The sequence below is a fragment of the Seriola aureovittata genome, chromosome 2 (assembly GCF_021018895.1).
Source record: "Seriola aureovittata isolate HTS-2021-v1 ecotype China chromosome 2, ASM2101889v1, whole genome shotgun sequence".
Lineage (NCBI taxonomy): Eukaryota > Metazoa > Chordata > Actinopteri > Carangiformes > Carangidae > Seriola > Seriola aureovittata.
Genome location: NC_079365.1, coordinates 31817354 through 31840000, shown reverse-complemented (window position 1 = coordinate 31840000; position 22647 = coordinate 31817354). Strand labels below are relative to the sequence as shown.

The 22647-nt window shown below is 45.7% G+C and overlaps 2 protein-coding genes across 3 annotated transcripts in view; one reads left to right on the top strand and one right to left on the bottom strand.

Annotated features, from left to right (window-relative positions):
• Window positions 1–22633, bottom strand: part of ergic3 (ERGIC and golgi 3) — a 25561-nt gene extending 2928 nt beyond the window's left edge. Inside the window, exons 1-10 of one of the 2 annotated variants that reach the window (XM_056395880.1) lie at window positions 22447–22633; window positions 21623–21693; window positions 21257–21344; window positions 21044–21163; window positions 20666–20762; window positions 20332–20497; window positions 20114–20171; window positions 9252–9266; window positions 7518–7549; window positions 6861–6957 (exon numbers count right to left, since the gene is read on the bottom strand). In XM_056395880.1, the coding sequence (XP_056251855.1) occupies window positions 6861–6957; window positions 7518–7549; window positions 9252–9266; window positions 20114–20171; window positions 20332–20497; window positions 20666–20762; window positions 21044–21163; window positions 21257–21344; window positions 21623–21693; window positions 22447–22534 (832 nt within the window). In that variant the 5' untranslated portion in view covers window positions 22535–22633. The remainder of the gene's footprint in view (window positions 1–6860; window positions 6958–7517; window positions 7550–9251; window positions 9267–20113; window positions 20172–20331; window positions 20498–20665; window positions 20763–21043; window positions 21164–21256; window positions 21345–21622; window positions 21694–22446) is intronic. The other variant, XM_056395886.1, reaches the window with a different exon arrangement.
• Window positions 1245–4710, top strand: romo1 (reactive oxygen species modulator 1). Its single transcript, XM_056395897.1, has 3 exons — window positions 1245–1402; window positions 4217–4347; window positions 4458–4710. The coding sequence occupies exons 2-3, from the start codon at window positions 4217–4219 to the stop codon at window positions 4564–4566; spliced, it is 240 nt and encodes a 79-aa protein (XP_056251872.1). The 5' UTR covers window positions 1245–1402; the 3' UTR covers window positions 4567–4710.
• Window positions 22634–22647: the final 14 nt, after the last annotated feature.

Sequence of the window (22647 nt, the reverse complement as noted above, 5' to 3'; positions counted from 1 at the left end):
AACAGCCTCAAAGTGACACACTAAAAACTATGTAGTATTCCAACACAGGAGCACTGCTTGTTTTCTTGGTGGGGGGGTCAACAGGGGCCCTAAATATAATATATGACATATATGTCCCTATAAAGTGATATACTGTTATCACATAAATACATCTTCGGAGTTCTTAACATGTATGAAATACCTACAGTAAAATATGTATATATCTATATGATGAATGTTTGATATATATTTGATTTATAAGTTTATCAAAACAAGATACTTTATAACTTTTAATATAAATTTAAAAAGAGTTAAAGCTTTTTCTTAATTTTACACATATATCACATATGTATGTACATACATTTGCATATGGTTCAACAGGTTAACCCTACCATGGTTAATGAGGATTAAAGCTTTTTGTTAACATGATAAAAACATATACTGTGTAATTAGAAACGAGTATGTTAGACACAGAAAAACAGTCTGAGTATCAAAGATAAAGATTAAAGTTCTTATTGTTTTAAAGCTTCTCATGAAAACACTTTGAACGACTCTCTGTACAGATAGCTGCAGCTCTGTGTATTTTACAGTGTCAGACGTCATGTGATAAAAACCTGAGTCTCATGTTTTAAAGTCAAAGTGCAGTGTGTTTGTGCTGATGGTGAGAAGCTGAGAGAGCCGTCCCACAATGCCTTGCTGCAGCAACATTTAAAACCACAGCAGAGCCACATAAATGTAGAAACATCAGAGCAGCTGTTTCTGTCTGATGGACTGAAGCCCAGATCCATAAATATAGATTCATTCACTTTCATCAGTCAGGAGTCGTCATGAAGAACGAGCTGATGAATCTACAGTTACATCATCATCATCATCATCATCATCATCATCATAATCATCACAACTAAATAATATAGTCTGTACATTAATGTTGTTTCACTAAATCACCTCATTGTGTAAAGACCTAAACATTCATTTTCTCTACTTAACAAATGTATAAAAATGTCATGAAACTATAAACTTATGTCTAAATATAATTTATTTTCAGCTCATTATTTCTATTTAACTATTATTTTAATGGCTCAACTTTCTCAATTTGTAATTTTCTTTCATGTTTTCTTATTTGAACATTTGAGTCCTGTTTGTTTCTGTGGTTGAAGGAGGATTTATCCTCCATGTGTTATAAATAAAGTTAGTTTAAAAAAAGCCCTGAACTCTGTCCGCTACTGAAACGAGCCTGTGGGCGGCGCTGTCGTGTCTCTGCTCGGCTCTTTCCCGCTCTTTAGCGTCTTCCTCTGTCTCTCTGTCCTTCCTCCTTCCGGTTATGGAGGTCTGCTGAAGTTCATTAAACGCAGCTGAGCTTAGATCCACGACGAACCTCCAGTCTGATCCAGAACAAGAACTCTAGTCTACGACAGGAGTCAAGGTGAGGTCTGCGTCAGGTGACGTGAACGGGACACGTAGATAGGAGACGCGAGTTGCGGGTGGAGACGTGTCGTGTTTATGTGTCAAGGCCACAGGTGACGTTAGGCTGGTAGTTAGCATGCTAAGCTAACACAACAATCGGCCCGGTGATGAGGAGTTTAACGTTGATACAGGTTCAATGTGCGAACAGAAAACACAGACACTGCTAACGTTAGCCTAGCTTACTCATTCACAACAACCTACACGATTAGCAACACTAGCGGTTACCAGAGCTAACCAGCAGCTAACTGACCACTGTTGCCAGAAAGAGTAGGGATTAGCTATCTGAGCTGATTAGAAATAATGTGATCGATTTCCACCGTTAGAAAATAATTGATTAAACAAAAACATGGAGCTGAAACTAATGACGTTGATTGTTTGTAGCGATTAATCGACATGAATATACAAGTTAAATTTCCTTCAAACCTAAGTGATTTTTACTTTCAATTTGGTCTAGAAATATTCACTTTATCTTCATGTTCATTTATCTTCACAAAATCACTGGACACAAATATGAAGGAGCAGGGTTTCATATTAATTAATTATTAATGTGTAGATCATGAAAATATAGACTCATTTCTGTTGATGATTAATCATTTAGCTCCGAACAGAAGTCAAACTTGTATTACTTAAAATAAAATATTAGTTTTTTGAACCTTCACTGTGTCACTAACGTTACAGATTGATTCAGCCTGAGTGTGTTCACAGTGACAGTGTGAAACTGATCGGATGTAACAGGAAACAGAATCAGCTGCAAACAACCTCACTGAGGGCTTGTGGGTAAAAAATATGATTTAACTGACAGAGACATTTTAAAGACAGTGTTGTCTTTCCAGGGTGGCCGCGGGGTTGTAAAAAGTAGTGAAAGGTAGTAAATTAAATTAAGCCAAATTAAGGCCAGTAAAAAGTAGTAAAAAGTAGTAAACGTCATCTGACGAGGTAGTAAATTTTTGAGCCTCCATCCAACTGGACCTATGCGTTTTTCAATTTGTGTAACTTACCTGCAGGCCATTAATTATTAAACATTCGTGAATTTATTTCTATGTTGCGAGTAGGACCTGAGTGATAGGAATATTATCAATGGAATGATGTACGTGCATTGGTCACGTGCGCGTGCTCGTTGAATCTGGGTACCTGGCTGGCTCATCTGTGCGAGTTCGTTAGTTTGCCGCAGACATGGGCAAATGCAAGTTTTCTGACCTCTGGATGGAGGAATCAGCGTTTAAAGACTGGCTTCGGCCAGTAGTTGGCAACAACCGAGAGGCTTACTGCAACGTCTGTAAGAACACTATACATATTACATGGATGGGTGTGAAGGCGGTTAAATCGCACATGGAGTCGACTAGCCACCAAGCAAGATGCGGGGTCGTAACTCGCAGCTACCGCTGTCACTATTTTGCACCGGCACTAGTGCTAGCAGTGCTACATCGGCTATTACGGCTACATCTACGCCCTCGTCCCGTGGGGCATGGGGGCAGTGCTAACTGCTAACTCCCCCAAAGCATGTCCCCTTGGGTCGGCTTTAAGCTGCCTGTCCATAACTTGGCCTATGTTGTCCCAAATTGTCTCATTCTTTTTCCTATGTGCTGCATGTGGTGAGCTTATACAACAGGACTATGGGTCAATTTACACCAGACTTACACTTAAAGTTTGCTCCCTCTGTGTGTGTGTGTGTGTGTGTGTGTGTGTGTGTGTGTGTGTGTGTGTGTGTGTGTGTGTTGGCCAGTTATTGTGCCCAGTGTTGAACTTAAATTAAGTTATTTATTATGAAAAGTCTTGTAATTGTTATGCAATTGTTTTTGACTTTTTACATTGAGTAAAACCTATGGAGCAAGGCCTGTTGTGACCTCTAGATTAATTCAACTCCTATGGTCATGGCTCTATTCTGCCCCCCCACCCGGAGCACTCGTGCCCCTAAGTTTAAAAAAAAAAAAACCAGCACAGAAAAAATAATGGGGGCACAGGTAGGCCACACTTTACGCCGCTACAGTTGTAGCATAAAGTTGTGCTGGTAGTAAAAAATATTGTGAAGGTAGTAAAAAGGTAGTAAAAAGGTAGTAAATTCATCCCTGAATCTCTGTAGACACCCTGCTTTCTTCCTGTGGCTAAACAACAGTTAGTCAAACCTGCTCAGACAGACCTTTAGCTAACATGGTATTTAATGATTTTAACTAGAGCTGCACAGTTAATCAATTTACAATCTGAATCTCAACGTGGCCGAGTTCAATATCCAAATCACAGGAGCTGCAGTTTTTTGATGAAGGTAAAATGTGTGGCATTATTGTGCATTGTTAGCAATAGCATTGTTAGCACCATCAGTGTTGTGGTGCAGAGAAACGCCCTGACCTACAGATCATATTCTCCAGACATAATGAAATCACACTGATTTTTTATTTTTTTTGTACATCATCATCTTTTCTCTGTTTTCCCTCTTGTTTATTTTATCTGGTGTTTTACTTTCGTTTTTATTTGGTGCATTTTGATTTTAATTCTTTCATTTAATATTAACTTTGATTGTGAAGCACTTTGTGACTGGTGTCTGAGAAAGTGCTTCACAAATAAACTCAACACTAACTGTAAATCCCAGTATATATAATACACACCATTAATGGTTAGTGTGTAGACTGTGTACAGTGTTCATGTACTGGTCCTTATCATCCATGTTTGCTGTGAGGTCACTCGATTAAAATGAGACATTAGAGTGTCTCTTAGTTCAACATCAACTGAGACAAACCAGATCAATCAATTCTAAATCTATAGTTTGAACCCCCCCCAGATGCCGGTGGCTGTAGGTCCGTATGGTCAGACCCAGCCCAGCTGTTTTGACCGGGTCAAGATGGGCTTCATGATGGGCTTTGCGGTGGGAATGGCTGCTGGCGCCATGTTTGGCACTTTCTCCTGTCTCAGGTGAGTCTGACCTCAGTGTGCGTCTGAACTGCTCTGGATCCTGGACCACAGCAGCCAGTAGGTCAAAACACACTTAGTGAGTGGACTGAACCTGTCTCCCCTGTGTCCAGGATCGGCATGCGTGGCAGGGAGCTGATGGGAGGCGTGGGGAAGACCATGATGCAGAGCGGGGGGACGTTTGGCACCTTCATGGCCATCGGTATGGGCATCCGCTGCTGAGGAGGATGAGGAGCAGCGTCCTCCTCCTTCTCCACACAACTATGGGACTTTTCAGAAACCTCCAATCACAGCTCTCGGCTCAATGATGTCACGCTCTACCTGCAGTCCAGTTTTGTCAATAAACGTTCACATTTGTCAAACAGGTTTTCACAGTGTGTGTGTTCTAATTCATGAAGCTGCTGACAGTGACTGATGTGATCTCACCTGCAGACACAGCACACCTTTTTACCTGGTCTAATTCTCATTAGCTGGAGGGACTCTGTGTGTTCTGGTTTTACATAGAGAAGGACTCAGGCTCCTCTCTTTAACCAGAAACCAGGGCTGCATTCAAAAAGTCAAAATAACCTCCTCTCACCTCGTCTCCCTGACCTCCATGGAAATCATCATGAGATCAGAGACGTGAAGGAGAATTCATAAAGACGGAGGAGAAGAATCTGACTGACCTTACATGAAAAAAATTATTTTAAATCTAACTTTATTTATAACACATGGAGGAAAAATCCTCCTTAAACCACAGAAACAAACAGGATTTAAATGTTTAAATATGAAAATTACAATTTTTTAAAGTTGAGCCATTAAAACAGAAATAATGAGCTGAGAATAAATTATATTCAGACATAAGTTTATAATTTCCTGACATTTTATATGTTTGTTAAGTAGATAAAATTCATGTTTGGGTCTTTCCACAATGGGAGGATTTAGTCAAACAACATGAATGTATAGACTATAGTATTTAGTTCTGATGATGATGATGATGTAACTGTAGATTCATCAGCTCGTTCTTCATGACGACTCCTGACTGATGAAAGAGAATGAATCTATATTTATGGATCTGGGCTTCAGTCCATCAGATAGAAACAGCTGCTCTGATGTTTCTACATGTATGTGGCTCTGCTGTGGTTTTAAATGTTGCTGCAGCAAGGAATTGTGGGACGGCATGTCACCTTTCCTTTGGTAAAGGAAACTCCAGTTTTTCCTAAAGGAGATGAGAGAGGAAGCAGAGAAGCTCCTCTCCTCACTCTGATCATGAAGCTGCTCAGAGACTGAAGATCATTTCTCTCAGTCTGAAGCTTCATAAATAAAAAGAATTTTCGACCGCAGCCCCTGAACTCATCTTGTTGCTGCAATGCATTGTGGCCTGTTCAAGTCCTGAACCTGGTCTCATGATTTTTGTACATTGGTACAACAAAAACCTGAAGTTGAATCGGTCCAGACTCTGTTCAGATTAAACCTGCAGAGGAATTCACTTTGAACCATCGACTGTTTCTCCAGAGGGTTTACACACACAGAGCAAAAACAACTGGTTCATCAGCTGCTGAGTCAGTGTGAGTCAGTGTGTATCTGTACATTGTTGTTTCAGTGGATAAAGTAAATAATAAAACCTTCTTCAGACTGCAGAGGAGGAAAGAGTTGTTCAGGCTTTTCCAATGGAAACACTCACACAGATTTAATTATAAATAGAGCGGCACAATATACAAAAACTAAAATCAGCTTCCTCCACTCAGACTAGTTGCAGGTCACATCCCTGTTTATCCAGAGTCAGATAAAATATGAACCATTTGTGTGAAGTCTTGAGTTATGGCTAAAACGTGATTTCTGAGGTGACCATGACCTTTAACTTTGACCTTTGACCCCTAAAGTCTAATCAGTTCATCCTTGAGTCCTAGTGACTGTTTGTGCCAAATTTGAAAAAGGTCCTTCAAGGTGTTACTGAGACATTTTGTCCACAGGAATAGAACGGACGGACGGACAGATAACCTGAAAACAAAATGGCTGCCGCTCTCACTGTCGCCGGGCAGAAGAACAAAAATCATATTGTGATTTTAGTGTGAATGATCGTTATTCATCATTTCTCATTTTCACTGAAAAAAGAGAAAATGATGTGATTTTTGTTGTAGCGCAGTCTACACACTAACCATTAATGGTGTGTATTATAAATACTGGGATTTACAGTTAGTGTTGAGTTTATTTGTGAAGCACTTTCTCAGTCACCAGTCACAAGTGATTTCATTATGTCTGGAGAATATGATCTGTAGGTCAGGGTGTTTCTCTGCACCACAACACTGATGGTGCTAACAATGCTATTGCTAACAATGCACAATAATGCCACACATTTTACCTTCATCAAAAAACTGCAGCTCCTGTGATTTGGATATTGAACTCGGCCACGTTGAGATTCAGATTGTAAATCGATTAACTGTGCAGCTCTAGTTATCAACATATTCTTTTGATGATTCTGTCACTGTGACAGTCCAACATCACACTGAACAGAGTAAAAGCAGGAGATGACCGACCTTGTGGCGCCGTGACGTCCGTCCCGTCCAGAGGGTTGACGATGCCGGGGTAATCTTTACCAAACGACAGGTGTTTGATCAGGTGAGTCATGTTTATCTGCAGGAGGAGATGGACAAGAAGAATAATTAACAACATGATCCTCCATTGAAAATGAATTAGTTAAGACTGAATCTGCATCTGACTGAACAGACATGAGCTTGTCACAGTTTTACAACACGATTTTAATGACTGACAGTCAACAGGAAAAACAATGTTAAAATAAAGTTTTCATGTAATTTATTTTATAACTAGAATTACCACTTCGTGATCGTCTGCCTCCTCCACTCAGACTAGTTTCAGATCACATCCCTGTTTAACCTGAGTCAGTTAAATATGAACCATTTGTGTGAAATGTCATAATTTCTGTGTGCTAACAAGTGTTTTCTGAGGCCACCTTGACCTTTGACCCCTAAAGTCTAATCAGTCTGTCCTTGAATCCTAGTGAATGTTTGTGCCAAATTTGAAGAAGTTCACTGAAGACGTTACTGAGACATTTTGTCCACGAGAATGAGACGGACGGAGGTACAGCCTGAAAACAACATGGCTGTCGCCGGGCGGAATAACGAAAATATGAAGTCAGAGGAAGTTAAAGGAACAGAATCATGTGTTTTACTTACATTGTCGAGGCCGAAGCTCTGCAGGTCGTGAACTGAAAACACACACGCACGCACGCACGCACACACACACACACACACACACACACACACCACACACACACACACACACACACACAACACACACACACACACACACACACACACACACACACACACACACACATCACTTTATTCAACCTGTTCATCAGAAAAACTTCAAACACACATTTAGAGAAAAGTTCAGTTATATATCAGAGATTATTAGTTTATAGTTGAGAGGCAGATACAGCTGAAGCCAACAGCCACACAAATTCATGTCACACCTGCTCTGACCTTTGACCTCACTGCTCTTATAACTGCTTTTGATTCTAAACTCCAGCTCGTTGTACTGTTACATTCACGGTTAAATAAAGTAAACAGCCCACTTCAGTTTGTTAACACTGACTCAGAATGACCTCAGAGGCGCCGCTCTGTTCATCATATCTAAACGCTGATTGGCTGCAGCTTCACAGACGTGACCCAACCCGACTGTCATAATGTCATTATCCATTAATTAATTAAATGTGTTAATTTATGTGAATTAACACAATTATTAACAGACTGAATACAAAAATATTGAACACACTAAAAGAGTGTAATTAATAAAAGGCAACATGTCTTTGGACACAGCTGCATTCAGACTGTGAACTGTGTTTGTTCTATCAGTCTCTCACACGCTGTAAAGCTCAGCACGGCAGACATGTTGTTTTGTTTAGGCGGCCTGTCGGTGGGAGGCGGGGCTACACTACACCGCACACGGTGCATTAACCACAGGTGAACGGTGACCAGAAGCACTGATCACATCTACTGATCACGGATTGGTAATGATTAATCAGCAGCCGATCAATCAGCATCCCTAATATGATGTAAGCAGACTAAAAACTGATTCAGATGTCCAGTCCAGATTCAGGTCTAAGGTGAGTCACAGGTTCTGGTCTGAGGGTCTGAGGTTCTGAGGTTCTTAGGATCTGAAGTTCTGGTCTGAGGTTCTGAGGTTCTGGTCTGAGGTTCTGAGTTACTGGTCTGAGGATGTGAGGTTCTGGTCTGAGGTTCTGAGGTTCTGGTCTGAGGTTCTGAGGTTCTGGTCTGAGGGTCTGAGGTACTGGTCTGAGGGTCTGAGGTTCTGGTCTGAGGTTCTGAGGTTCTGGTCTGAGGGTCTGAGGTACTGGTCTGAGGGTCTGAGGTTCTGGTCTGAGGGTCTGAGGTACTGGTCTGAGGGTCTGAGGTTCTGGTCTGCAGTCCCGTCACACTGACTGAGCCACAGGCAGTCTGCTCAAAATCCAGAGCCTACACTACCCACAATGCACCTCCCCTCTGACAGTGTGATCAGAGATTTAGGGGTGTTATGTTAGTGATTAATGACTAATACAGCCTGAAGCGACCGAATGTTCATATGATGTGTTAACGTGGAAACACCTGGGAACACCTGTGACGGAGCTCAAACTCACCTTTCAATGCAACAGATTGGAAATGATTCTGTTTTAAGACGTTTAACATCTGCTCTCTTAGACAAACTCAGCTGTATACTATAAGAATAGGTATAAGTATATGTTATAATCTGTACTGTAAGTACCTGCATACTCACACCTGTTAGAATCTGCATTATAAGTGGCTGTTTACCTGCAGTACTTCCTGTAGATCCATAAACAGCTCACTACACTGGAATAAAGCCTTTCAATCAAACCAATGAAAATCTACAAAGAAAGATGGACTTACTTTCCACAGCGTGCACTGCAGAAAGAAGAGAGAAGAGTCACTTCAATGACGCAGGTAAACAACAAGCCAGGTGATGTTAGTGTGTGAGTGGCTGCACAACTCTGACACAACGTTTCTACAGATCTAGTTCTGATGAGACATGAACAGACATGAGGACAGGACACTGTGAAACTTACCTCAGAGAGCATGAGGTTTCTGTATTAAAGCTTTAGTTAATGTTTCTGTTCCTGTGATTTCTACATCAGTCTGTAAGATGTCTGTCAGAGTCGTCACGCCGCCCCAGACACAGACACTGCAGTCAAGGTGAGACGGACCAGGACCTCAGCAGGTGATTCTTGTCTCTTGTTTCTGCTGCTAAACATTCAGCTGTCACAGCCAATCAGATTCACCCATCTCACATCACAACCACGTGTCACATGATGCTGTTGTGTTCAGGGAGGGTAACCCACAGCAGAAATCTGAACTTCAGCCATTTTCACTGTTTGATGAAACAAAGTGTTTGGACACTGATCTGCCTGACTGTCTGTTTCACTGGTTGTTTCACTGGCTGTTTCACTGGCTGTTTCACTGGCTGTTTCACTGTCTGTTTCAGTGGCTGTTTCACTGTCTGTTTCACTGTCTGTTTCACTGTCTGTTTCACTGTCTGTTTCAGTGGCTGTTTCAGTGGCTGTTTCACTGGCTGTTTCACTGGCTGTTTCACTGTCTGTTTCAGTGGCTGTTTCACTGGCTGTTTCACTGGCTGTTTCACTGGCTGTTTCACTGGCTGTTTCACTGGCTGTTTCAGTGGCTGTTTCACTGTCTGTTTCACTGGCTGTTTCACTGTCTGTTTCACTGTCTGTTTCACTGTCTGTTTCACTGTCTGTTTCAGTGGCTGTTTCACTGTCTGTTTCACTGGCTGTTTCACTGGCTGTTTCACTGTCTGTTTCAGTGGCTGTTTCACTGTCTGTTTCACTGGCTGTTTCACTGGCTGTTTCACTGTCTGTTTCACTGTCTGTTTCAGTGGCTGTTTCACTGTCTGTTTCACTGTCTGTTTCACTGGCTGTTTCACTGTCTGTTTCACTGTCTGTTTCAGTGGCTGTTTCACTGTCTGTTTCACTGTCTGTTTCACTGTCTGTTTCACTGTCTGTTTCACTGGCTGTTTCACTGTCTGTTTCACTGGCTGTTTCACTGGCTGTTTCACTGTCTGTTTCACTGGCTGTTTCAGTGGCTGTTTCACTGGCTGTTTCACTGGCTGTTTCACTGTCTGTTTCACTGTCTGTTTCACTGTCTGTTTCAGTGGCTGTTTCAGTGGCTGTTTCACTGTCTGTTTCACTGTCTGTTTCAGTGGCTGTTTCAGTGGCTGTTTCACTGGCTGTTTCACTGGTTGTTTCACTGGCTGTTTCACTGGCTGTTTCACTGGCTGTTTCACTGGCTGTTTCACTGGCTGTTTCACTGGCTGTTTCACTGTCTGTTTCACTGTCTGTTTCAGTGGCTGTTTCACTGGCTGTTTCACTGGCTGTTTCACTGGCTGTTTCACTGGCTGTTTCACTGTCTGTTTCAGTGGCTGTTTCAGTGGCTGTTTCACTGGCTGTTTCACTGGCTGTTTCACTGTCTGTTTCACTGTCTGTTTCAGTGGCTGTTTCACTGTCTGTTTCACTGTCTGTTTCACTGTCTGTTTCACTGGCTGTTTCACTGGCTGTTTCACTGTCTGTTTCAGTATCGAACTGTTTCAACATCCATTTCAATATGTTTCAGTATCTAACTTCTGTCCTGAAGATGAAGCTCTGTCCTGCTGAAGCAACTGATAGAAAAGGGTCTTTATGTCTCTTTGTCTCTTCATGTCTCTCTATGTCTCTTTGTGTCTTTATGTCTCTTTGTCTCTTCATGTCTCTCTATGTCTCTTTGTGTCTTTATGTCTCTTCATGTCTCTCTATGTCTCTGTCTTTGTCTCTTTGTGTCTTTATGTCTCTTTGTGTCTTTACGTCTCTTTGTGTCTTTATGTCTCTTTGTGTCTTTATGTCTCTTTGTGTCTCTTTGTCTCTTTATGTCTCTTTGTGTTTTTATGTCTCTTTGTGTTTTTATGTCTCTTTGTGTCTTTATGTCTCTTTGTGTCTTTATGTCTCTTCATGTCTCTCTATGTCTCTTTGTGTCTTTATGTCTCTTCATGTCTCTCTATGTCTCTGTCTTTGTCTCTTTGTGTCTTTATGTCTCTTTGTGTCTTTACGTCTCTTTGTGTCTTTATGTCTCTTTGTGTCTTTATGTCTCTTTGTGTCTCTTTGTTTCTTTATGTCTCTTTGTGTTTTTATGTCTCTTTGTGTTTTTATGTCTCTTTGTGTCTTTATGTCTCTTTGTGTCTTTATGTCTCTTTGTGTTTTTATGTCTCTTTGTGTTTTTATGTCTCTTTGTGTTTTTATGTCTCTTTGTGTTTTTATGTCTCTTTGTTTCTTTATGTCTCTTTGTGTTTTTATGTCTCTTTGTGTCTTTATGTCTCTTTGTGTCTTTACGTCTCTTTGTGTCTTTACGTCTCTTTGTGTCTCTTTGTGTCTCTTTGTGTCTTTATGTCTTTATGTCTCTTTGTGTCTTTATGTCTCTTTGTGTCTTTATGTCTCTTTGTGTCTTCATGTCTCTCTATGTCTCTTTGTGTCTTTATGTCTCTTCATGTCTCTCTATGTCTCTGTCTTTGTCTCTTTGTTTCTTTATGTCTCTTTGTGTTTTTATGTCTCTTTGTGTCTTTATGTCTCTTTGTGTCTCTTTGTCTTCCTTTGAGCGTGCGATGGCTGGTTGCTGTTCATTTCCTGCTCTGGTTCATGAGGGAAGCGTTTGGCAGGTGAAACGATGGCAGAGCAACAATCAGCAGCAGTGAGAGGAGGAAACAAAGGAATCAAACAGACAAAGAGGAGGAGAAACTAAACGGGTTTTAGGCTTCAGCCGATCAGCGGATACAGTATCAATATCAATGATCAGGTAATGATGTATAATTAAATGAATAATTAATTAAAAATAAATCTGCCAGTCGGAGCAGATAGAAGATCAGTTGGATCAGTTTCAGTGGGAGCGTGACGACCTGAGGACTGACTCCAGGACTCAGACATCAGCTGTTTACAGAGGAGCCCGAGTCTGTGCTAGAACACCTGGTCAGGTAAAGCCAAGATGGCTGACACACAGACACTGAGCTGGTCCTGACCTACACCAGCGGACGGCTGCACAGCTTTTACTGTGACATCATCTTCATCATCACTTCACTGATGTTCTAATAAAGATTAGATAGATTTTAATGAGATTCACTGCTGCTGATCAGAACTGAATGAACAGATGAATGGATGAATGGATGGATGGAAGGATGAATGGATGAATGGATGGAAGGATGAATGGATGAATGGATGGATGGATGAACAGATAGGGGTGAACTCAGAGACCAGTCTAAAGCTTCTGAACACCCTGTATCACGACACTGTGGAGTCAAGCTGCTCACTGTATAAACTTCTGCACATGTACAGAACTGTGACTTATGAGCTTGTTAAAGGGAAAGTGAACTGAGAATAATGTGTTTGATCAAGTGTCCGATGAAGGAGGAGCTGACTCTGTCTCCGTCCTCTGACTCCGTCCTCTGACTCTGTCCTCTGAATCTGTCCTCTGACTCTGTCCTCTGACTCTGTCCTCTGACTCTGTCCTCTGAATCTGTCCTCTGACTCTGTCTCTGAATCTGTCCTCTGACTCTCAATCTGTCTCTGTCTCTGACTCTGTCTCCGTCCTCTGACTCCGTCCTCTGACTCCGTCCTCTGACTCCGTCCTCTGACTCTGTCCTCTGTCTCCGTCCTCTGACTCTGTCCTCTGAATCTGTCCTCTGACTCTGTCCTCTGACTCTGTCCTCTGACTTCTGTCCTCTGAATCTGTCCTCTGACTCTGTCTCTGAATCTGTCCTCTGACTCTCAATCTGTCTCTGTCCTCTGACTCTGTCTCCGTCCTCTGACTCCGTCCTCTGAATCTGTCCTCTGACTCGGTCTCTGTCCTCTGTCTCCGTCCTCTGACTCCGTCCTCTGACTCTGTCCTCTGAATCTGTCCTCTGACTCTGTCCTCTGACTCTGTCCTCTGAATCTGTCCTCTGACTCTGTCTCTGAATCTGTCCTCTGACTCTCAATCTGTCTTTGTCTCTGTCCTCTGACTCTGTCTCCGTCCTCTGTCTCCGTCCTCTGACTCCGTCCTCTGACTCTGTCCTCTGACTCTGTCCTCTGACTCTGTCCTCTGACTCTGTCTCCGTCCTCTGTCTCCGTCCTCTGACTCTGTCCTCTGAATCTGTCCTCTGACTCTGTCTCTGAATCTGTCCTCTGACTCTCAATCTGTCTCTGTCTCTGACTCTGTCTCCGTCCTCTGACTCTGTCCTCTGACTCTGTCCTCTGACTCTGTCCTCTGACTCTGTCTCCGTCCTCTGAATCTGTCCTCTGACTCTGTCCTCTCATTCTGTCCTCTGACTCTGTCCTCTGTCTCCGTTCTCTGACTCTGTCTCCGTCCTCTCACTCTGTCCTCTGACTCTGTCCTCTCACTCTGTCTCCATCCTCTCACTCTGTCCTCTGACTCTGTCCTCTGAATCTGTCCTCTGACTCTGTCTCTGAATCTGTCCTCTGACTCTCAATCTGTCTCTGTCTCTGACTCTGTCTCCGTCCTCTGACTCCGTCCTCTGACTCCGTCCTCTGACTCTGTCCTCTGTCTCCGTCCTCTGACTCTGTCCTCTGAATCTGTCCTCTGACTCTGTCCTCTGACTCTGTCCTCTGACTTCTGTCCTCTGAATCTGTCCTCTGACTCTGTCTCTGAATCTGTCCTCTGACTCTCAATCTGTCTCTGTCCTCTGACTCTGTCTCCGTCCTCTGACTCCGTCCTCTGAATCTGTCCTCTGACTCGGTCTCTGTCCTCTGTCTCCGTCCTCTGACTCCGTCCTCTGACTCTGTCCTCTGAATCTGTCCTCTGACTCTGTCCTCTGACTCTGTCCTCTGAATCTGTCCTCTGACTCTGTCTCTGAATCTGTCCTCTGACTCTCAATCTGTCTTTGTCTCTGTCCTCTGACTCTGTCTCCGTACTCTGTCTCCGTCCTCTGACTCCGTCCTCTGACTCTGTCCTCTGACTCTGTCTCCGTCCTCTGTCTCCGTCCTCTGACTCTGTCCTCTGAATCTGTCCTCTGACTCTGTCTCTGAATCTGTCCTCTGACTCTCAATCTGTCTCTGTCTCTGACTCTGTCTCCGTCCTCTGACTCTGTCCTCTGACTCTGTCCTCTGACTCTGTCTCCGTCCTCTGAATCTGTCCTCTGACTCTGTCCTCTGTCTCTGTCCTCTGACTCTGTCTCCGTCCTCTGAATCTGTCCTCTGACTCTGTCCTCTGACTCCGTCCTCTGAATCTGTCCTCTGACTCTGTCTCTGTCCTCTGACTCTCAATCTGTCTCTGTCCTCTGACTCTGTCTCCGTCCTCTGACTCCGTCCTCTGACTCCGTCCTCTGACTCCGTCCTCTGAATCTGTCCTCTGACTCTGTCTCTGAATCTGTCCTCTGACTCTCAATCTGTCTCTGTCTCTGACTCTGTCTCCGTCCTCTGACTCCGTCCTCTGACTCCGTCCTCTGACCTTGTCTTCTGACTCTGTCTCTGAATCTGTCCTCTGACTCTGTCTTCTGACTCTGTCTCTGAATCTGTCCTCTGACTCTGTCTTCTGACTCTGTCTCCGTCCTCTGACTCCGTCCTCTGACTCTGTCCTCTGAATCTGTCCTCTGACTCTCAATCTGTCTCTGTCTCTGAATCTGTCCTCTGACTCTGTCTCCGTCCTCTGACTCTGTCCTCTGTCTCTGTCTTCTGACTGTCTTCTGACTCTGTCCTCTGACTCTCAATCTGTCTCTGTCTCTGACTCTGTCTCTGACTCTGTCTCCGTCCTCTGACTCTGTCTCCGTCCTCTGACTCTGTCCTCTCATTCTGTCTCCGTCCTGACTCTGTCTCCGTCCTCTCACTCTGTCTCCGTCCTCTGTCTCCGTCCTCTTACTCTGTCCTCTGAATCTGTCCTCTGACTCTCAATCTGTCTCTGACTTTGTCCTCTGACTCTGTCTCCGTCCTCTGACTCTGTCCTCTGTCTCCTGAATCTGTCCTCTGACTCTGTCCTCTGACTCTCAATCTGTCTCTGTCTCCGTCCTCTGACTCTGTCTCCGTCCTCTGACTCTGTCCTCTCATTCTGTCTCCGTCCTGACTCTGTCTCCGTCCTCTCACTCTGTCTCCGTCCTCTGTCTCCGTCCTCTTACTCTGTCCTCTGAATCTGTCCTCTGACTCTCAATCTGTCTCTGACTTTGTCCTCTGACTCTGTCTCCGTCCTCTGACTCTGTCCTCTGTCTCCTGAATCTGTCCTCTGACTCTGTCCTCTGACTCTCAATCTGTCTCTGACTCTGTCCTCTGACTCTGTCTCCGTCCTCTGACTCTGTCCTCTGTCTGTCCTCTGAATCTGAATCTGTCCTGACTCTGTCCTCTGACTCTGTCTCCATCCTCTCACTCTGTCTCCGTCCTCTGACTCTGTCTCTGTCCTCTGACTCTCAATCTGTCTCTGTCTCCATCCTCTCATTCTGTCCTCTGACTCTGTCCTCTGTCTCCGTCCTCTGACTCTGTCTCCGTCCTCTCACTCTGTCCTCTGACTCTGTCCTCTCACTCTGTCTCCATCCTCTCACTCCGTCCTCTGACTCTGTCTCCGTCCTCTGACTCCGTCCTCTGACTCTGTCCTCTCATTCTGTCTCCGTCCTCTGTCTCCGTCCTCTGTCTCCGTCCTCTGTCTCCGTCCTCTCACTCTGTCCTCTGACTCTGTCTCCGTCCTCTCACTCCGTCCTCTGACTCTGTCTCCGTCCTCTGACTCCGTCCTCTCACTCTGTCTCTGTCCTCTGTCTCCGTCCTCTCACTCTGTCCTCTCACTCTGTCTCCGTCCTCTCACTCTGTCTCTGTCTCCATCCTCTGACTCTGTCTCCGTCCTCTCACTTTGTCCTCCGTCCTGTCTCTGTCCTCTGAATCTGTCCTCTGACTTTGTCTCCGTCCTCTGACTGTCCTCTCACTCTTTCCTCTGTCTCCGTCCTCTCACTCTGTCTCAGTCCTCTCACTCTGTCTCTGTCCTCTGACTGTCTCCGTCCTCTCACTCCGTCCTCTCACTCTGTCCTCTCACTCTGTCTCTGTCCTCTCACTCTGTCTCCGTCCTCTGACTCTGTCTCCGTCCTCTCACTTTGTCCTCCGTCATCTGTCTCTGAATCTGTCCTCTGACTCTGTCTCCGTCCTCTCACTCTGTCCTCTGTCTCCGTCCTCTCACTCTTTCCTCTGTCTCCGTCCTCTCACTCTGTCTCCGTCCTCTCACTCTGTCTCAGTCCTCTCACTCTGTCTCTGTCCTCTGACTCTGTCTCTGTCCTCTGACTCTCAATCTGTCTCTGTCTCTGACTCTGTCTCCGTCCTCTGACTCTGTCCTCTGACTCTGTCCTCTGACTCTGTCCTCTGACTCTGTCTCCGTCCTCTGAATCTGTCCTCTGACTCTGTCCTCTCATTCTGTCCTCTGACTCTGTCCTCTGTCTCCGTCCTCTGACTCTGTCTCCGTCCTCTCACTCTGTCCTCTGACTCTGTCCTCTCACTCTGTCTCCATCCTCTCACTCCGTCCTCTGACTCTGTCTCCGTCCTCTGACTCCGTCCTCTGACTCTGTCCTCTCATTCTGTCTCCGTCCTCTGTCTCCGTCCTCTGTCTCCGTCCTCTGTCTCCGTCCTCTCACTCTGTCCTCTGACTCTGTCTCCGTCCTCTCACTCCGTCCTCTGACTCTGTCTCCGTCCTCTGACTCCGTCCTCTCACTCTGTCTCTGTCTCCGTCCTCTCACTCTGTCCTCTCACTCTGTCTCCGTCCTCTGACTCCGTCCTCTGACTCTGTCCTCTGAATCTGTCCTCTGACTCTCAATCTGTCTCTGTCTCTGAATCTGTCCTCTGACTCTGTCTCCGTCCTCTGACTCTGTCCTCTGTCTCTGTCTTCTGACTGTCTTCTGACTCTGTCCTCTGACTCTCAATCTGTCTCTGTCTCTGACTCTGTCTCTGACTCTGTCTCCGTCCTCTGACTCTGTCTCCGTCCTCTGACTCTGTCCTCTCATTCTGTCTCCGTCCTGACTCTGTCTCCGTCCTCTCACTCTGTCTCCGTCCTCTGTCTCCGTCCTCTTACTCTGTCCTCTGAATCTGTCCTCTGACTCTCAATCTGTCTCTGACTTTGTCCTCTGACTCTGTCTCCGTCCTCTGACTCTGTCCTCTGTCTCCTGAATCTGTCCTCTGACTCTGTCCTCTGACTCTCAATCTGTCTCTGACTCTGTCCTCTGACTCTGTCTCCGTCCTCTGACTCTGTCCTCTGTCTGTCCTCTGAATCTGAATCTGTCCTGACTCTGTCCTCTGACTCTGTCTCCATCCTCTCACTCTGTCTCCGTCCTCTGACTCCGTCTCCGTCCTCTGAATCTGTCCTCTGTCTCCATCCTCTCATTCTGTCCTCTGACTCTGTCCTCTGTCTCCGTCCTCTGACTCTGTCTCCGTCCTCTCACTCTGTCCTCTGACTCTGTCCTCTCACTCTGTCTCCATCCTCTCACTCCGTCCTCTGACTCTGTCTCCGTCCTCTGACTCCGTCCTCTGACTCTGTCCTCTCATTCTGTCTCCGTCCTCTGTCTCCGTCCTCTGTCTCCGTCCTCTGTCTCCGTCCTCTCACTCTGTCCTCTGACTCTGTCTCCGTCCTCTGTCTCCGTCCTCTGACTCTGTCTCCGTCCTCTGACTCCGTCCTCTCACTCTGTCTCTGTCCTCTGTCTCCGTCCTCTCACTCTGTCCTCTCACTCTGTCTCCGTCCTCTCACTCTGTCTCTGTCTCCATCCTCTGACTCTGTCTCCGTCCTCTCACTTTGTCCTCCGTCCTGTCTCTGTCCTCTGAATCTGTCCTCTGACTTTGTCTCCGTCCTCTGACTGTCCTCTCACTCTGTCCTCTGTCTCTGTCTCCGTCCTCTCACTCTGTCTCAGTCCTCTCACTCTGTCTCTGTCCTCTGACTCTGTCTCCGTCCTCTCACTCCGTCCTCTCACTCTGTCCTCTCACTCTGTCTCTGTCCTCTCACTCTGTCTCCGTCCTCTGACTCTGTCTCCGTCCTCTCACTTTGTCCTCCGTCCTCTGTCTCTGAATCTGTCCTCTGACTCTGTCTCCGTCCTCTCACTCTGTCCTCTGTCTCCGTCCTCTCACTCTTTCCTCTGTCTCCGTCCTCTCACTCTGTCTCCGTCCTCTCACTCTGTCTCAGTCCTCTCACTCTGTCTCTGTCCTCTGACTCTGTCTCTGAATCTGTCCTCTGACTCTCAATCTGTCTCTGTCTCTGACTCTGTCTCCGTCCTCTGACTCTGTCCTCTGACTCTGTCCTCTGACTCTGTCTCCGTCCTCTGAATCTGTCCTCTGACTCTGTCCTCTCATTCTGTCCTCTGACTCTGTCCTCTGTCTCCGTCCTCTGACTCTGTCTCCGTCCTCTCACTCTGTCCTCTGACTCTGTCCTCTCACTCTGTCTCCATCCTCTCACTCCGTCCTCTGACTCTGTCTCCGTCCTCTGACTCCGTCCTCTGACTCTGTCCTCTCATTCTGTCTCCGTCCTCTGTCTCCGTCCTCTGTCTCCGTCCTCTGTCTCCGTCCTCTCACTCTGTCCTCTGACTCTGTCTCCGTCCTCTCACTCCGTCCTCTGACTCTGTCTCCGTCCTCTGACTCCGTCCTCTCACTCTGTCTCTGTCCTCTGTCTCCGTCCTCTCACTCTGTCCTCTCACTCTGTCTCCGTCCTCTCACTCTGTCTCTGTCTCCATCCTCTGACTCTGTCTCCGTCCTCTCACTTTGTCCTCCGTCCTGTCTCTGTCCTCTGAATCTGTCCTCTGACTTTGTCTCCGTCCTCTGACTGTCCTCTCACTCTGTCTCCGTCCTCTGACTCCGTCCTCTGACTCTGTCCTCTGAATCTGTCCTCTGACTCTGTCCTCTGACTCTGTCCTCTGAATCTGTCCTCTGACTCTGTCTCTGAATCTGTCCTCTGACTCTCAATCTGTCTCTGTCTCTGACTCTGTCTCCGTCCTCTGACTCCGTCCTCTGACTCCGTCCTCTGACTCCGTCCTCTGACTCTGTCCTCTGTCTCCGTCCTCTGACTCTGTCCTCTGAATCTGTCCTCTGACTCTGTCCTCTGACTCTGTCCTCTGACTTCTGTCCTCTGAATCTGTCCTCTGACTCTGTCTCTGAATCTGTCCTCTGACTCTCAATCTGTCTCTGTCCTCTGACTCTGTCTCCGTCCTCTGACTCCGTCCTCTGAATCTGTCCTCTGACTCGGTCTCTGTCCTCTGTCTCCGTCCTCTGACTCCGTCCTCTGACTCTGTCCTCTCACTCTGTCTCTGTCCTCTCACTCTGTCTCCGTCCTCTGACTCTGTCTCCGTCCTCTCACTTTGTCCTCCGTCCTCTGTCTCTGTCTCTGTCCTCTGACTCTGTCTCCGTCCTCTCACTCTGTCCTCTGTCTCCGTCCTCTCACTCTTTCCTCTGTCTCCGTCCTCTCACTCTGTCTCCGTCCTCTCACTCTGTCTCAGTCCTCTCACTCTGTCTCTGTCCTCTGACTCTGTCCTCTGACTCTGTCCTCTCACTCTGTCTCCGTCCTCTGACTCTGTCTCCGTCCTCTCACTTTGTCCTCCGTCCTCCGTCCTCTCACTCTGTCCTCTGTCTCCGTCCTCTCACTCTTTCCTCTGTCTCAGTGAAGGTTCAGACTCTACTGTGGTGCATGTCCTGATTAAAACACAGGGAGTGACAAAGACTTTGGAGGTGGTTTGTATGGACACAGTGAGGGACACAGTGAGGGACACAGTGAGGGACAGCAGGTCTTACCGTGGACATGAGACTGCTGGAAACTTTTCCCTGGAGCAAAGTGGAAGTTTCCTGCCACCTGCAGAGACAAAGACAGAAGTGATGAGGACATGTCCAACATGTCCTGAACTAAGTCTCAGACCAACCTAGCTTGTTCCTCTGAACATTAGACCTGTTTCCTCCTGCTGATCAGCTGACTACCTGACATACTAATGATGATGACAGGTGAGTGGTGTCACCTTGTTGACCTCCAGGAAGCCGTACACCTGGCAGCCCTCGTTCTTCTGTTCCTGCATCTTCTGAGTGAAGCCCTCTCTCTTACACTGCTCGATGGTGTCGGCGCTTTTAAACGCCCAGCCTCGCCGCCGGTACGCCTCCCGCACGTCATCACAGGTGTTACAGCACCTGCACACGCACACGCACACACACACACACACACAGTAAAAACAGGATCATAGAGAAAATACAGAGAAAAGGTAGGTGTGTGTGTGTGTGTGTGTGTGTGTGTGTGTGTGTGTGTGTGTGTGTGTGTGTGTGTGTGTGTGTGTGTGTGTGTGTGTGTGTCTGTCTTACTTCAGGTCCTCAGTCTCAGCTCCGTAGCAGCTCTCACATCTGTTTGGGTCCAGTGTGGTGGGGTCAAACACTTCACCATCGTCAGCTTTACCAAGTTCTACACAACAACAACGACATCGTCAACAACAACATCAACAACAACGATGAAATCATCAACAACAACGATGAAATCATCAACAAAACCATCACCAACGACAACGAAATCAACAAGATTAATAAAAATGTCAGCAAGAAAACCTTTGTAGCTTTAGCTTAGCTTTAGCCTGTGTTGACCTCAGCAAACTACTGCTCTCTTTCTCACACTGTTAAAACACACTATAAGGAAGTGTGACCAGATCACTGCAGCTCCTGTCAGGAGGTCAAAGGTCAGCACTGTACCGTGTTTCTCTGCCTCAAGGGTGACGGGCTTCAGGTCTTTATCCAGACGCTGTTTGAACAGGTTGTGTTCAACGTCCAGCTGCTGCTCTCCGGCCACATCCATTGCATCTATACTGAGGTCTTGGGGGGGGGGCACAAGAGAGGGTGCGTTTATAATCAACATGTAATCATTAGCATGTTAGCTTCTCCAGAAGAAACATCTGTGTTACTCACAGGCGCAGGGCATGTGAGGGAAAATGACGTCGATGTTGATTTTGAGCTTGTCTCCTCGTGACGTGTCGACGTAGAGCTCAGGATGAACCTGTAGCACAAACACATCTCAGTTCAAACACGGCCGACTCTGAGGCAGCAGACTCTTCCCTGAAGAAATCTGACAGACTTAATGATCCGTCACTGTCATCATCATACTGGTAGATACCTGTGTTTCCTCTACACTCTAATGTTATCGACTGTGGATCATTCATTCATCTGTGACTTTCATCACCTCAAAATAATCAGGTAAAAAACAGATTTATCTTTAATTTCTTTAAGTACTTTTAGGACTTCTTGTTTTTCAATCATTCATCAGATAACACTCACCTCTTTAGTGAGGTAGTACTGCAGCTCCGAGACGAACAGGATCAACATGATGACGCCGCTGATGATGGTCACTGGGGGGTGGGGGGACAGAGAGAAAGGGGGGGGTTAATGCTGTGTGTGCAGCATCAAATCCTCCCACTTTTTTAACTTCAATTATTAAATTACCTTTTGATCAACTGATCAATTAATCGACTTATCGCTGCACCTCTAATTTCTCTATGTCTATGATACTGAAGTGTATATAATTATATATGTATACAGATTTTCTACTGTCACCACTTTCATCTCTTTAAATCTGTTTTATTCATGTCATTAAAAGGGATTCATCTGACCTGACCTTTGTCTGTGCTGCTGGCATCAATAAAGTTTTATTTAAATTCACCTCTCTAATTTAAGATGAGGTGTACACCAGTCAGTCAGTGAAATATTAATAAAGTTTCTTTTTGAATTCACCTCTCTAATATAAACTGCTGTGCTCACCAGTCAGTCAATGAACTATTAATAAAGTTTTATTTAAATTCACCTCTCTCATATAAACTGCTGTGCTCACCAGTCAGTCAATGAACTATTAATAAAGTTTTATTTAAATTCACCTCTCTCATATAAACTGCTCACCAGTCAGTCAGTGTGTTTGAAGAGAAGCTGAATGACTGTATTTGTGTCACTGTGACCGTGTTCAGCTTCTCTCCGTTTATTAAAACACTGTGACTTCGTGTCGATGACTCGTCTGATAATTATCACAGGTAAAATGTGGAATGAATCGGTTAGCCTTGTTGTTAGCCGCAGCAGCTAACCGCCCGCTCCGGGATAAATCGGCCGCTCACCGGTCGCTCCTCCCCAGGTCTTCACTCGGAAATCCTCCAGAGTTTTTGGATAAGCGTCAAACTGCTTCAGTTTGTTCAACGTGTCCATTTTGTGAAGCAGAAAACCGCCGCTGAACACAACCGTTACCGACAGATTCCTGCACTCCAGACACACATCAGTCCTCCTCTTTCACTTCCGGGACGAGCACGGGCCACGGCTCG

What these genes read in the sequence shown, in the direction of transcription:
- romo1 (XM_056395897.1), top strand. Translation starts at nt 4,217, where the DNA reads ATGCCGGTGGCTGTAGGTCCGTATGGTCAGACCCAGCCCAGCTGTTTT. An exon ending in GGCACTTTCTCCTGTCTCAG is followed by an intron (nt 4,348 to 4,457) that starts GTGAGTCTGACC and finishes CCCTGTGTCCAG; the next exon opens with GATCGGCATGCGTGGCAGGG.